The sequence below is a fragment of the Taurulus bubalis genome, assembly GCF_910589615.1.
Source record: "Taurulus bubalis genome assembly, chromosome: 11".
NCBI classification, from domain to species: Eukaryota; Metazoa; Chordata; class Actinopteri; order Perciformes; family Cottidae; genus Taurulus; species Taurulus bubalis.
Genome location: NC_136599.1, coordinates 708,891 through 723,433, shown reverse-complemented (window position 1 = coordinate 723,433; position 14,543 = coordinate 708,891). Strand labels below are relative to the sequence as shown.

Here is a 14,543-nt window from a genome sequence, read left to right as displayed (position 1 = left end):
TGCGAAAATGAGGCGCTGGGTTTACTTCTGTGTTTTGACCACGGGCGCGTTAACGTTAAGGTAATGTGTCCTCCTCTTCCTCCTCCTCCTCCTCCTCCTCTTCCTTCTCTTCCTCCTCCTCCTCTTCCTTCTCCTCCTCTTCCTCCTCCTCCTCTTCCTTCTCTTCCTTCTCTTCCTCCTCCTCCTTTTCCTCCTCCTCCTCCTCCTCCTCCTCCTCCTCCTCCTCTTCCTCCTCCTCTTCCTCCTCCTCCTCCTCCTCACAGCCTCAGAGTCAGGACCCCGGTCAGGCCGGCTATCAGGAGTAGAAGGGAAGATGCTGTACCGGCGGCGCTAGCCCCAGAGTTAGCGGTGTAAATGAAGCGTGTTACGTCTTTCTCTTTCCCCGCCGGCTTCTCCCAAGGTTCCTTTCTCTTCTCGTCCTCCATCTTCTCTTCCTCCCCCTCCTCCTCCTCCTCTCCCTGTGGAGCTGAGGGGGCTTCGGGGGCCCGGGGGCCCGGAGCGGGGGTAGCTGGTGGTCGGGGGTCCTCAGGGTGCTCTTCTGCTGTGGTGGTGGTGATACTGGGAGGACTGGTAGAGGCAGTGGTGGTGGCAGGCTGGACATACGGGTCAACTAGCTCCTCCTCTTCTTCATCCTGGAGGGAGGGGCCAGATGTTGCTGCTGGAGGAACAACTAGCTCCTCCTCTTCCTCTTCTTCATCCTGGAGGGAGGGGCCAGATGTTGCTGCTGGAGGAACAACTAGCTCCTCCTCTTCCTCTTCTTCATCCTGGGGGGAGGGGCCAGATGTTCCTGCTGGAGCAACAACTTGCTCCTCCTCTTCCTCCTCGTCATCTTCCTCCTCCACAGTGTCAGCAACTAGACACAAGAGAAGGAAAGACGTTTCAAAAAACTTTCTCAGATCTTCTCGCCATTTGTTTACTGATGGGGGTCTATAGAGGACCAGGACTAGACTGAGGTCTATAGAGGACCAGGACTAGACTGAGGTCTATAGAGGACCAGGACTAGACTGAGGTCTATAGAGGACCAGGACTAGACTGAGGTCTATAGAGGACCAGGACTAGACTGAGATCAATAGAGGACCAGGACTAGACTGAGGTCTATAGAGGACCAGGACTAGACTGAGGTCTATAGAGGACCAGGACTAGACTGAGGTCTGTAGAGGACCAGGACTAGACTGAGGTCTATAGAGGACCAGGACTAGACTGAGGTCTGTAGAGGACCAGGACTAGACTGAGGTCTATAGAGGACCAGGACTAGACTGAGGTCTATAGAGGACCAGGACTAGACTGAGGTCTATAGAGGACCAGGACTACACTGAGGTCTATAGAGGACCAGGACTAGACTGAGGTCTATAGAGGACCAGGACTAGACTGAGGTCTATAGAGGACCAGGACTACACTGAGGTCTATAGAGGACCAGGACTAGACTGAGTTCTATAGAGGACCAGGACTAGACTGAGTTCTATAGAGGACCAGGACTACACTGAGGTCTATAGAGGACCAGGACTACACTGAGGTCTATAGAGGACCAGGACTAGACTGAGGTCTATAGAGGACCAGGACTACACTGAGATCCATAGAGGACCAGGACTAGACTGAGGTCTGTAGAGGACCAGGACTACACTGAGATCCATAGAGGACCAGGACTAGACTGAGGTCTATAGAGGACCAGGACTAGACTGAGACCGGATCAGGACCAGTTAAAGTCCCTCGCTGTGACTCTAAAGACCTTCAGTGTGAAATGCAGCAGAAGAAAAGCATCAGATCTCCTGAAGCAGAAGAAGAGAACCCCCTGAACTAAAGAGTCGTACCACAGAGGTTGTTCTCACACTTGTGGAGGTTCTCCGGACACCTGGAGCAGCGTTCCCCTTCAACAAACGGCCTCTCGCCCTCGTAGTTCCCTCTGAGGACGTTTACAGAGACAGGACAGGTGAACGGGTCAGTAAAATAACTCGTAGACATCACCAGGAAACTTCACCACTTCATCACTGACATTAAGAGGAGCATGTATGAAATGTTATGTTTACATATGCAAATGAGGCTTTGTGTAATGGTGACCTTTGGTACATTTGGGAGAAATCTACAGATGCAAACAGACAAAGAAGTAAAATAAATAAAAATACATGTTTTAGGATCCACAAGGTGGAGCTGTTGTTCCAGAAGTGTAACAGCAGGAGTACTAACCCTGTGTACTGTGTAGTTAACACAAGCACAAGGAGTAATACTAGTAGTAGCAGTACTTCTAGTTGTGGAAGTATATCAGTAGTAGAAGGAGCATCGGTAGTTGAATTAGTCGTGGTAGTAATGATCTTTATGAGTAGTAATACTGCCATAGTAGAAGTAGAAGTAGTGGTACTACTGTAGTGGTAGTTGTAGTAGTAGTATTGTACAGTAGTAGTATCAGTAGTAGTATTGTATAGGAGTAGTATCAGTAGTATGTAGCATGAGTAGTAGTACAGTAGTACAGTAGTACAGTAGTAGTAGTATCAGTAGTAGTAGTAGTACTAGTACAGTAGTACTGACGCTGGGTAGTAGTTGCAGACGAGGAAGGAGACTCTCTCCCAGTCCAAACCCTTCATGTTGTTACAGAGATGGAAGGCACAGCCGACTCTGTGTGTGTCTGCCCACACCATCTGTAACACACTCACACACACACACACACACACACACAGTTCAGATCCCGTCCAGCGATACAAAGTGTGTATTAATATGCATGTATTTGTATCTGACCTGTGTATAGTGGCCACACATCTGGTCTTCATCACAGCTGTTGTTGTTGTAGTCATAGTCCAGATGTTCTACAGGAATACATTACATTACAATATATATATATATCATAAATGATCTTTAAAAGTATGCACATCCTTTCTTCATGTAATAGTACTAATACCACACTAAAATACTGCATTACAAGTCCTGCATTCATCATGTTACTGACATAAGGCCCAAAGTATTCAAAGTAAAAGCACTTATTTGGCAAAATGGCCGCTGACCAGAAGCATTATGAAGTCATATTATTATTGTTGCTGCATTAAGGTGCGCGGACGTTAGACGTAGTCTTGTGTTGCTTTGTGTGTGCAGTATTCTTCAGCTCTGGTTGGAGGAGAAGCACCAGCTCCTGCAGAGTCTGGTTCTCCAGACCGACCCTGAACTCACCCAGAAACCACTTCTCCAGAGCCTCCCGGAGGTCCAGGGAGCCGGTGCCGGCGAACAGGTTCTCTCCGGTGTCCTCCAGTTCTGGGTTGTGGTTCCAGACGCATTTAGCGGCGTAGCCCTCTGCGATCACCTTCAGGCTCGGGTCCCATCGCTGCAGAGAACCAGCAGAGGGTCAGAACCAGCAGAGGGTCAGGAGAACAGAACCAGCAGAGGGTCAGAACCAGCAGAGGGTCAGGAGAACAGAACCAGCAGAGGGTCAGAACCAGCAGAGGGTCAGAAAAACAGAACCAGCAGAGGGTCAGGAGAACAGAACCAGCAGAGGGTCAGGAGAACAGAACCAGCAGAGGGTCAGGAGAACAGAACCAGCAGAGGGTCAGAACCAGCAGAAGGTCAGGAGAACAGAACCAGCAGAGGGTCAGAAAAACAGAACCAGCAGAGGGTCAGAACCAGCAGAGGGTCAGGAGAACAGAACCAGCAGAGGGTCAGGAGAACAGAACTCTGGTTCGGACCAAATAACCAGGTTGTGTGGATCCAACGTTCAAACTGAGAATTTCTCACGTAGTACTTTCCAGTAGTAACCAATCACAGTACAGTAGTACTTTCCAGTAGTAACCAATCACAGGACAGTAGTACTTTCCAGTAGTAACCAATCACAGTACAGTAGTACTTTCCAGTAGTAACCAATCACAGGACAGTAGTACTTTCCAGTAGTAACCAATCACAGTGCAGTAGTACTTTCCAGTAGTAACCAATCACAGGACAGTAGTACTTTCCAGTAGTAACCAATCACAGGACAGTAGTACTTTCCAGTAGTAACCAATCACAGTGCAGTAGTACTTTCCAGTAGTAACCAATCACAGGACAGTAGTACTTTCCAGTAGTAACCAATCACAGTACAGTAGTACTTTCCAGTAGTAACCAATCACAGTACAGTAGTACTTTCCAGTAGTAACCAATCACAGGACAGTAGTACTTTCCAGTAGTAACCAATCACAGTACAGTAGTACTTTCCAGTAGTAACCAATCACAGTACAGTAGTACTTTCCAGTAGTAACCAATCACAGTACAGTAGTACTTTCCAGTAGTAACCAATCACAGTACAGTAGTACTTTCCAGTAGTAACCAATCACAGTACAGTAGTACTTTCCAGTAGTAACCAATCACAGGACAGTAGTACTTTCCAGTAGTAACCAATCACAGTACAGTAGTACTTTCCAGTAGTAACCAATCACAGGACAGTAGTACTTTCCAGTAGTAACCAATCACAGTGCAGTAGTACTTTCCAGTAGTAACCAATCACAGGACAGTAGTACTTTCCAGTAGTAACCAATCACAGTACAGTAGTACTTTCCAGTAGTAACCAATCACAGTACAGTAGTACTTTCCAGTAGTAACCAATCACAGGACAGTAGTACTTTCCAGTAGTAACCAATCACAGTACAGTAGTACTTTCCAGTAGTAACCAATCACAGTACAGTAGTACTTTCCAGTAGTAACCAATCACAGTACAGTAGTACTTTCCAGTAGTAACCAATCACAGGACAGTAGTACTTTCCAGTAGTAACCAATCACAGGACAGTAGTACTTTCCAGTTGTAACCAATCACAGGACAGTAGTACTTTCCAGTAGTAACCAATCACAGGACAGTAGTACTTTCCAGTTGTAACCAATCACAGGACAGTAGTACTTTCCAGTAGTAACCAATCACAGGACAGTAGTACTTTCCAGTAGTAACCAATCACAGGACAGCAGTACTTTCCAGTTGTAACCAATCACAGTACAGTAGTACTTTCCAGTTGTAACCAATCACAGGACAGTAGTACTTTCCAGTAGTAACCAATCACAGGACAGTGGTAAACTGTAAACGTTGCATTAAACCATAAGTTTGAACATGTGATTTTTCTATTCTCTGATTGGGCTAAAAAACTTCATGTCTGTCCTGTGATTGGTTACTACTGGAAAGTACTACTGTACTCCAGAAAAATGGAAATTATGCAAAAAGATGTGCAGGAAAAAGGAAAGTAGAGAAACATTTAAATTCATAAACAACACATACTGCAGCAGATGGAGTTTAGAGGACCAACAGTTTAAAAGAACAAAGTCAATACACAATAACACAAACTACCCAACAGGTGGAGGCGACGATAGAGCAGCCGCTCTGCTGTGTTTGCAGAGAGCAGATAACGTCTTCAGTTCCCCATCAGAAGTAGAGCGTTCATTTAACTGATGTGGATTCTTCTGGGAGTCTTAGATACGCGTTGCTGCTGTAGAGATAGACGCTGGGTTGCTGTCGCTCCAGTCAAACTTGATGGAACTGAGCCTTCGTTACCAAAATGTGTTTCACCTGCTGTGAGGGCAACTAACCGGATACCAGCCACCAATACTGAGGAATAGTCGACTGTTCCTTCTAATTTCAAAAAGTGTCAAAGAGAATGAAACATCTGGTTGAAGCGTGAGTGTAGATCGTATGATGTCATGAGGATTTCCTCATGATTTCCTCATGTTTTCCCTGTGGATCATGGTTGTGATGTATATTATAATAATATAATAACATGTCTGACCGGCTGCAGCAAACAGACACATCTCCACCTGCAGGACGAGCCGGCCGATAAAAACGTCCACTCATCAGTATCGCAGTGGTTTGTTTTCTGTTATTTATTTTAATAAGTCTGGTGATGGTTTACCTCCAAAGAATCCTGATGAGAGCTCCAATAAAACTCATTGTGTTTCCTTCATCATCATCAACATCAACACCTTCGTCATCAACACACTGGAGTTTGTTCTGACTCCATCACACACAAATATACTCTCTAGAGCGCCACATGTGGATTCATCCGCCGCGGAAAATAGTCCCTCAGCAAAGTCTGTTTCATAAAAAAATGACAGTCTGCGGCCCTGCAGACAGGAAGTCAGACATGTTGGTAGAGACGGACTAACGTCAGACAGGAAGTCAGACATGTTGGTAGAGACGGACTAACGTCAGACAGGAAGTCAGACATGTTGGTAGAGACGGACTAACGTCAGACAGGAAGTCAGACATGCTAGAAACGGACTGACGTGTTGGTTTTGTTGACAGAAACAATAGAAAAGTCTCCTGCCACACACTGTGTGTGTGTGTGTGTGTGTGTGTGTGTGTGTGTGTGTGTGTGTGTGTGTGTGTGTGTGTGTGTGTGTGTTTATTTGTCCAGTGATGACACACAACACAAACAATAGTCAGGGGTCTTCCTTCACATTCCAGGATCTCTCCACATCTGGTGCCTGTTATGAGTCTCGGGTCACACACACACACACACACACACACACACGCACACGCACACGCACACGCACACGCACACACACGCACACACACACTGTTGGCCATTCTGGAGGTCAGTCGGTCTGTGAACAGCTGATTTTTCTCTCAATGTCTCAACAGAAAAGTCATTGATGAGGTTTTTTTAACCGCGGGACACAGTCACATGTTCAGTGACGGCAGCTCAACAGATGCTTTGGTTGAAAAAAATGTATATATATATATACATATATACATATGAATATATAAATATATATATATATATATATATATATATGAATATATACATATATATATATATATATATATATATATATATATATATATATATATATATATATATATATATATATATATATATATATTTTATATATATATATATATATATATATATATATATATATATATACACAGCTTCATGTGTTGAAGCTGCATTCTCTCTCCTGACCACCAGGGGGCGACTCCTCTGGTTCTATCACTGTTTCGCTGCAGAAAGACAAACATGAAGTGTGGAAATGTTCCATTAGATCTTCCATACCGGTCGGAGACAGGCCGAGACCTCTTCTGTCCACACACACACACACACACACACACACACACACACACACACACACACACACACACACACACACACACACACACACACACACACACACATTCCTCCGGGTGCTCACTCATTACCTAAATTAATTTCTCTCTCTCTGTCTAAACATTGTGTTCCAGCTCTTCGTCTCCGTCCCAACAGTCTTCCTCTGTTGCTCGACTCCTCGTCATCACCAGGATTTTACTCCTCAAAACTGATCGGCTGGAGGGAAACACCCTTCTGTTCCTGGAACCCAGTTCACTTCAACACATGAAGCATAGACTTCTATACAACCAGAGGAGTCACCCCCTGGTGGTCAGGAGAGAGAATGCAGCTTCAACACATGAAGCATAGACTTCTATACAACCAGAGGAGTCACCCCCTGGTGGTCAGGAGAGAGAATGCAACTTCAACACATGAAGCATAGACTTCTATACAACCAGAGGAGTCACCCCCTGGTGGTCAGGAGAGAGAATGCAACTTCAACACATGAAGCATAGACTTCTATACAACCAGAGGAGTCGCCCCCTGGTGGTCAGGAGAGAGAATGCAGCTTTAACACATGAAGCATAGACTTCTATACAACCAGAGGAGTCACCCCCTGGTGGTCAGGAGAGAGAATGCAACTTCAACACATGAAGCATAGACTTCTATACAACCAGAGGAGTCACCCCCTGGTGGTCAGGAGAGAGAATGCAACTTCAACACATGAAGCATAGACTTCTATACAACCAGAGGAGTCGCCCCCTGGTGGTCAGGAGAGAGAATGCAGCTTTAACACATGAAGCATAGACTTCTATACAACCAGAGGAGTCGCCCCCTGGTGGTCAGGAGAGAGAATGCAGCTTTAACACATGAAGCATAGACTTCTATACAACCAGAGGAGTCGTACCCTGGTGGTCAGGAGAGAGAATGCAGCTTTACCACATGAAGCATAGACTTCTATACAACCAGAGGAGTCGTACCCTGGTGGTCAGGAGAGAGAATGCAGCTTTAACACATGAAGCATAGACTTCTAACGGTTTGATCCGTTGTTGTTTTTTGGTCTGTCGAGAGCATTAAAGCCTCACAGAGCTTTCACTAGAGCGTTAAGATAAACGATATATTACAATTTAAATCTTTCTGGAGAGAAATGGAAAATCAAGAAGAGGGCGTTTGTTAAAGATGGTTTCATCGGCAACAAACACAAAACCAGATACAAACAAAGATAATTAGAACAAGACACAGAAACAGAGGAAGACGACTGGATGAATGAACAGGGAATCAGTAAACTAGTCAGTGGGGTTTCCTTGCCTCCTTCCTTCTCCTCCTTTCCTTTTTCATCTCCCTCCTCCTCCCTCTTTTTCCTCCAGCATATCTGATCCAGACCTGGTCTCAGACACACATCTCTTCAATGCGCTGCAGCGTCTTCAGAGCTCACAGGAACACAGCATCACACACTTGGACCAAAACTGTTTCATTTTTCAATACAAAATAAGTTGATTCATTACATGTTTGTAGAAACATTATTGTTGCGGCTTTTGGGTGTTATTGTACTATGAATATTAGTATGCGGTATAACCTGTGTATTTTGGAGGGTGGTTGACACCAGAACCAAAATCAATAAAGATACTTTTTATTATTAAAAAACAACTAATGCATTACAATGTAGGAGCAATCCGATGTCATGATTTGTCCTTTTTAAGTTTTAAAGCAGCATTTAAAGGCTTCTTAAACTTCTCTGAACACCACTTTGTATTTACCCTCTGAACACGATTCTCTCCATCATTTAAAGAAACTGTGATTAAGCCTTTGTGCTAATGTTACTTAGCCTTTGTGCTACTGCATTAGCCTTTGTGCTAATGTTACTTAGCCTTTGTGCTACTGCATTAGCCTTTGTGCTAATGTTACTTAGCCTTTGTGCTACTGCATTAGCCTTTGTGCTAATGTTACTTAGCCTTTGTGCTACTGCGTTAGCCTTTGTGCTAATGTTACTCATCCTTTGTGATACTGCGTTAGCCTTTGTGCTAATGTTACTTAGCCTTTGTGCTAATGTTACTTAGCCTTTGTGCTACTGCGTTAGCCTTTGTGCTAATGTTACTTAGCCTTTGTGCTACTGCATTAGCCTTTGTGCTAATGTTACTTAGCCTTTGTGCTACTGCATTAGCCTTTGTGCTAATGTTACTTAGCCTTTGTGCTACTGCATTAGCCTTTGTGCTAATGTTACTTAGCCTTTGTGCTACTGCGTTAGCCTTTGTGCTAATGTTACTCATCCTTTGTGATACTGCGTTAGCCTTTGTGCTAATGTTACTTAGCCTTTGTGCTAATGTTACTTAGCCTTTGTGCTACTGCGTTAGCCTTTGTGCTAATGTTACTTAGCCTTTGTGCTACTGCGTTAGCCTTTGTGCTAATGTTACTCATCCTTTGTGATACTGCGTTAGCCTTTGTGCTAATGTTACTTAGCCTTTGTGCTAATGTTACTTAGCCTTTGTGCTACTGCGTTAGCCTTTGTGCTAATGTTACTTAGCCTTTGTGCTACTGCATTAGCCTTTGTGCTAATGTTACTTAGCCTTTGTGATACTGCGTTTGCCTTTGTGCTAATGTTACTTAGCCTTTGTGCTACTGCACTAGCCTTTGTGCTAATGTTACTTAGCCTTTGTGCTACTGCATTAGCCTTTGTGCTAATGTTACTTAGCCTTTGTGATACTGCGTTTGCCTTTGTGCTAATGTTACTTAGCCTTTGTGCTACTGCGTTAGCCTTTGTGCTAATGTTACTTAGCCTTTGTGCTACTGCGTTAGCCTTTGTGCTAATGTTACTCATCCTTTGTGATACTGCGTTAGCCTTTGTGCTAATGTTACTTAGCCTTTGTGATACTGCGTTAGCCTTTGTGCTAATGTTCCTTAGCCTTTGTGCTACTGCGTTAGCCATTGTGCTACAATTTGGGTTAGCATACATATAGGCCGATGTGATATCGGGTTAGCCTTTGTGCTATAATCTGGGTTAGCATTCATGCTACTGGGTTAGCTTGCTCGCTTTCGTTCTTCGGCTCAATGGGCTCATGAACAACTTAACTCCTGGACTTCAATCTGTTTTCTTCCTTTTTCTTTACAAGTTGTTTGTTGTGTGTGTGTTTTGTGTGCTGTTTGTTGTTCACACAGCTAACAGGGTGTTTTTCTTAAATTGCAGTTGCCGGTGCTGCATTGGCCCGTGTGCTCGACCAATCACCTTCCACTTACATCCCTCTGGGAGGGAACCACATAGCCCCTCAAATCTGTTGAGTCAATACTTTGTGAGAGAATCCAGATACAGCCGTTGAGACTAAGTTGACATTTTGACCTGAAAAAGGCACGAAGGGAAATGTGTGGATTCACCAAACTCATTAGTTTTTCATCCTTTGCGTTTATTTGTTTTGTCTTCATGTGACAGTTGAAGAGTATTATGAACACACTTCCAAAGTCAGCTCATTAGACTTGCTCATTAAAGAAATGTCTGAGTAAATTTTGATACTTAGAAAGTCATAACTTGGAGTCAGTTTAGTTTCATATTGAAAGTTGGTCCTTCCTTCCCGCTGCTGCCAGGCTGCACAACAAGCTGAGCTCTCAGTAGAAACACTCATACACTTTGATCACTTTGGCCACTTTAATTACGTTCATCATCTGGTGCAATATATAATACATATAAATACCTTCATATACTGTTTTTATTCTGTCTGTATATTTAATATTGCTACTGTATTCTTCTTTACTGTTTGTATTACTGTTTTGCTGTTTATTTATATTACTTGAGCTGCTGTAATCCTGCAATGTCCCCACTGCGGGACTAATGAAGGATTATCTTATTTTATCTTCTATAAACGTGTAGCGTAGCAGGAAGTAAAGTATTCAACGTAACGCCTCTTGTGGCGCGGTGATGGAAAACCATTTATGATCTCACTGATACTGGACTGACCAGCATGTGGCTGACAACCAGCGGCAGCCAATAGGAGGTCATCATTCCACACAAGATCACCTGAGAAGCAAGAGGCGTGTGCACCCGCCATGAACCAACCAGAACACGGCTCCGCCCAGTGCCAACTATGCACCAATGAATTGCTTGTATTGTTTGGCCAATAGGGTGAAGTCACTCCATTTTCTGTCAAAGTACATCACCGACCTGCAGGCTGCGTTCAGGGCCTTTTGCAGGCTGCGTTCAGGGCCTTTTGGAGGCTGTGTTCAGGGCCTTTTGCAGGCTGCATTCAGGGCCTTTTGCAGGCTGCGTTCAGGGCGTTTTGCAGGCTGCGTTCAGGGCCTTTTGCAGGCTGCGTTCAGGGCCTTTTGCAGGCTGCGTTCAGGGCCTTTTGCAGGCTGCGTTCAGGGCCTTTTGCAGGCTGCGTTCAGGGCCTTTTGGAGGCTGTGTTCAGGGCCTTTTGCAGGCTGCATTCAGGGCGTTTTGCAGGCTGCGTTCAGGGCCTTTTGCAGGCTGCGTTCAGGGCCTTTTGCAGGCTGCGTTCAGGGCCTTTTGCAGGCTGCGTTCAGGGCCTTTTGGAGGCTGCGTTCAGGGCCTTCTGAAGGCTGCGTTCAGGGCCTTTTGCAGGCTGCGTTCAGGGCCTTTTGGAGGAGCGTGCAGACCGCCTGCAGTCTGTGACCTCTGACACTGACAAGACCTCAGCTGAGCCACACGTTGTGTCACAACCTGCTTCTGCTGAAATAAATCTGTTTATTATAACTTCCTATCCAAGACGTCCGTATTGTCCATCTGAAGATGTTGAGCACGACGCGTTAAATTGACTGAAAAGAGCAGGAAGGCCCGAGCAGCAAAGAGGAACCGATCCAAAGTTAACTAAATAAATAAATACATCTCGTTCTTTTGACATGTGTGTCTTTGTTTAGTCTGAACTGCGAGGTTTGCAGATTTACGACTAGATGTGTGACCTTTATCAGGATTATTATTGACAACTTCAGGATTTTACTTTTGCGTTTTTGTTTTGTTTTTGTCACCTCCCATCGGAGACGTTCATGAAAATGGGAAAGCCCAGATTCGAGTGGATTCTGTAATCCTGGAGCTGCGGATGAACTCTGACGTCATGTTGGGACTGAAGGAAAAGCACAGGTGTGTTTCAGGTGATCATGAAACAGAACACACACGTCTCACTAACCCTTCAGGGTCTGAGGCCTTTTCTCCATTTGACATCATTTCTTAAATCCTCTTTTAAAGGCACTTGCATATCAGATGTATAATTCAATTCAATTCAGTTTATTTTATATAGCCCAGCATCACAAATACAAGTTTGCCTCGGAGGGCTTTACCCACGTGTCAAACATTGCAGAACAAGCTCAGCTCTGTATAAAGAGGCACCACTGTCATGAGGCACAAGGGTAAAGAGATCATATGGCCCTCAGGCTGAAATATTGTGAGAACATTTACTCATGTGGTGTATAGGTCTAGGTGATGGAAACTGGTGTACCAAAGGTCGTAGGTTCACAGAAGCAGTGGAATATATGAATACAATGGTAGATACATGTAAATAAATGTCTAATACCAAATTGTGTATTGTGTTTTTTTGAGTAGACGTGTTGTCTGTCACTGCTTTCACCAACATGAGAGGCTGAGGAATGACTTCATGTACAGATCAAGCTTCATGGGTGTGCACATGATTCATATTACAACCGTTTTTGTTTTTAAACAACATATTTACTATATATTTGAGTCAAAATATGTTCTACAGAAAAACAAACTATTTGCTATTTTTCAGTTTACATATTTTTTTTCAAGAACTTTTCAGAACAACACATATGTATGTATGTATGTATGTACTCTGCATGTGTGTACTATGTATGTGTGTACTATGTACTCTGTATGTGTGTACTATGTACTCTTTACCAGCGCATGGTCGTATGTCGCGTCCCGCAGAGTAAAACTGAACAGCTGATCTGCATATGGTCTGTGGTCAGTGTTGTTCTAGTACACTGCAAGAAAACACTGTTTGATCTGCTTTCAGTGGGCAGTGTGTTGTCTATCTGACTGAAAGCAGTGTCTTTTTGCAGTGAAGGTGGGTGGGTAGTTCCTAAGGGAGTGTTCATTGGGTAGTTTCACACAAAATGTCGACGGACACCTGAAGCGACAAATCACGGTGAAAGGCGGAGCTCCACAAAGACTTCACAGGCTGTGAGCTCCTGTGAGAGACATGTAGGAACTCACAACCCTAACCCTAATGCAGCTTTACCACATGAAGCATAGACTTCTATACAACCAGAGGAGTCACCCCCTGGTGGTCAGGAGAGAGAATGCAGCTTTAACACATGAAGCATAGACTTCTATACAACCAGAGGAGTCACCCCCTGGTGGTCAGGAGAGAGAATGCAGCTTTAACACATGAAGCATATACTTCTATACAACCAGAGGAGTCACCCCCTGGTGGTCAGGAGAGACAATGCAGCTTTAACACATGAAGCATATACTTCTATACAACCAGAGGAGTCACCCCCTGGTGGTCAGGAGAGAGAATGCAGCTTTAACACATGAAGCATATACTTCTATACAACCAGAGGAGTCACCCCCTGGTGGTCAGGAGAGAGAATGCAGCTTTAACACATGAAGCTTAGACTTCTATACAACCAGAGGAGTCACCCCCTGGTGGTCAGGAGAGAGAATGCAGCTTTAACACATGAAGCATGGACTTTAAATAACCGGAGGTTGCCGCCTGACTAAAACAAGACCAAAAACGAGTCGGTTAACTGCAGGGAAATTCGTGGAAACGTTCTTGTGAGGAATTAACATACAAAAACACACGAGTGGAAGATTAAATATATTCAGCAGAGTAAATCGAATGCCTTGAGAGACAGCTGTTTAGAGGAAGCCGTTCCCTGACTTTTATCGGGCAACATTAGTGTCGTCACGCCAACATCTCATCTCCTGGTGTCGGGGCTCAGGCGGGGGGAGGTGGAGGCCGGAGCCGGGTGTCTTACCAGCGGCAGCATGGCGGAGGCGCTGGGGGACACCTGCCCTCGGTAGTGGTTGTGGAGCTCCACCAGCAGCTCCTCCTGCTCCTCGCTCAGGAAGCTCCAGGCCCCGGGGACCGCCAGGGACCCCAGCAGGAGCCATGCCCAGAGAGGGGCTCCCCTCGGCGGGCCGGGGCGCCGGCGGCCGGACCCCCTCTGCGGGGTCCCGTCCTGGGTAGTCCGTCGGCCGGGGGCCCCCTGGAACTCCGAGAGGCTCCGCTGGTGCATGATGGGAAACGGAGTCCTGAGGTGATGTATCCTGGGGTGGTCGAGTCCAGAGTGTAGCTTTCAGTGTGTGTGTGTGTGTGTGTGTGTGTGTGTGTGTGTGTGTGTGTGTGTGTGTGTGTGTGTGGGTGTGTGGACAGCAGGCCACTAGAAGACGTCAGTAGCAGAGTGTGTTCCCTCCTCAGTGCCTCTCTCAGCTCTGCTGATGTCTCTGATTCTGAGGCGGCTTTAAGAGAGAGAGGATCCTCCCCTGCACACACACACACACGCACACACACACACACACACACAGTTCACATTTCACACACTGCACCGACTGGTACGCCCCCCCCA

The 14,543-nt window shown here is 45.3% G+C and overlaps 1 protein-coding gene across 1 annotated transcript; it reads right to left on the bottom strand.

Annotated features, from left to right (window-relative positions):
- Positions 1-257: 257 nt before the first annotated feature.
- Positions 258-14,213, bottom strand: LOC306743503 (uncharacterized protein; the record flags this gene model as incomplete). The annotated part of the gene is made up of 6 exons (XM_079226018.1): positions 258-853; positions 1,809-1,900; positions 2,521-2,630; positions 2,728-2,795; positions 3,154-3,304; positions 13,953-14,213. The coding sequence occupies 6 exons, from the start codon at positions 14,211-14,213 to the stop codon at positions 258-260; spliced, it is 1,278 nt and encodes a 425-aa protein (XP_079082144.1).
- Between the last annotated feature and the right edge of the window lie 330 nt (positions 14,214-14,543).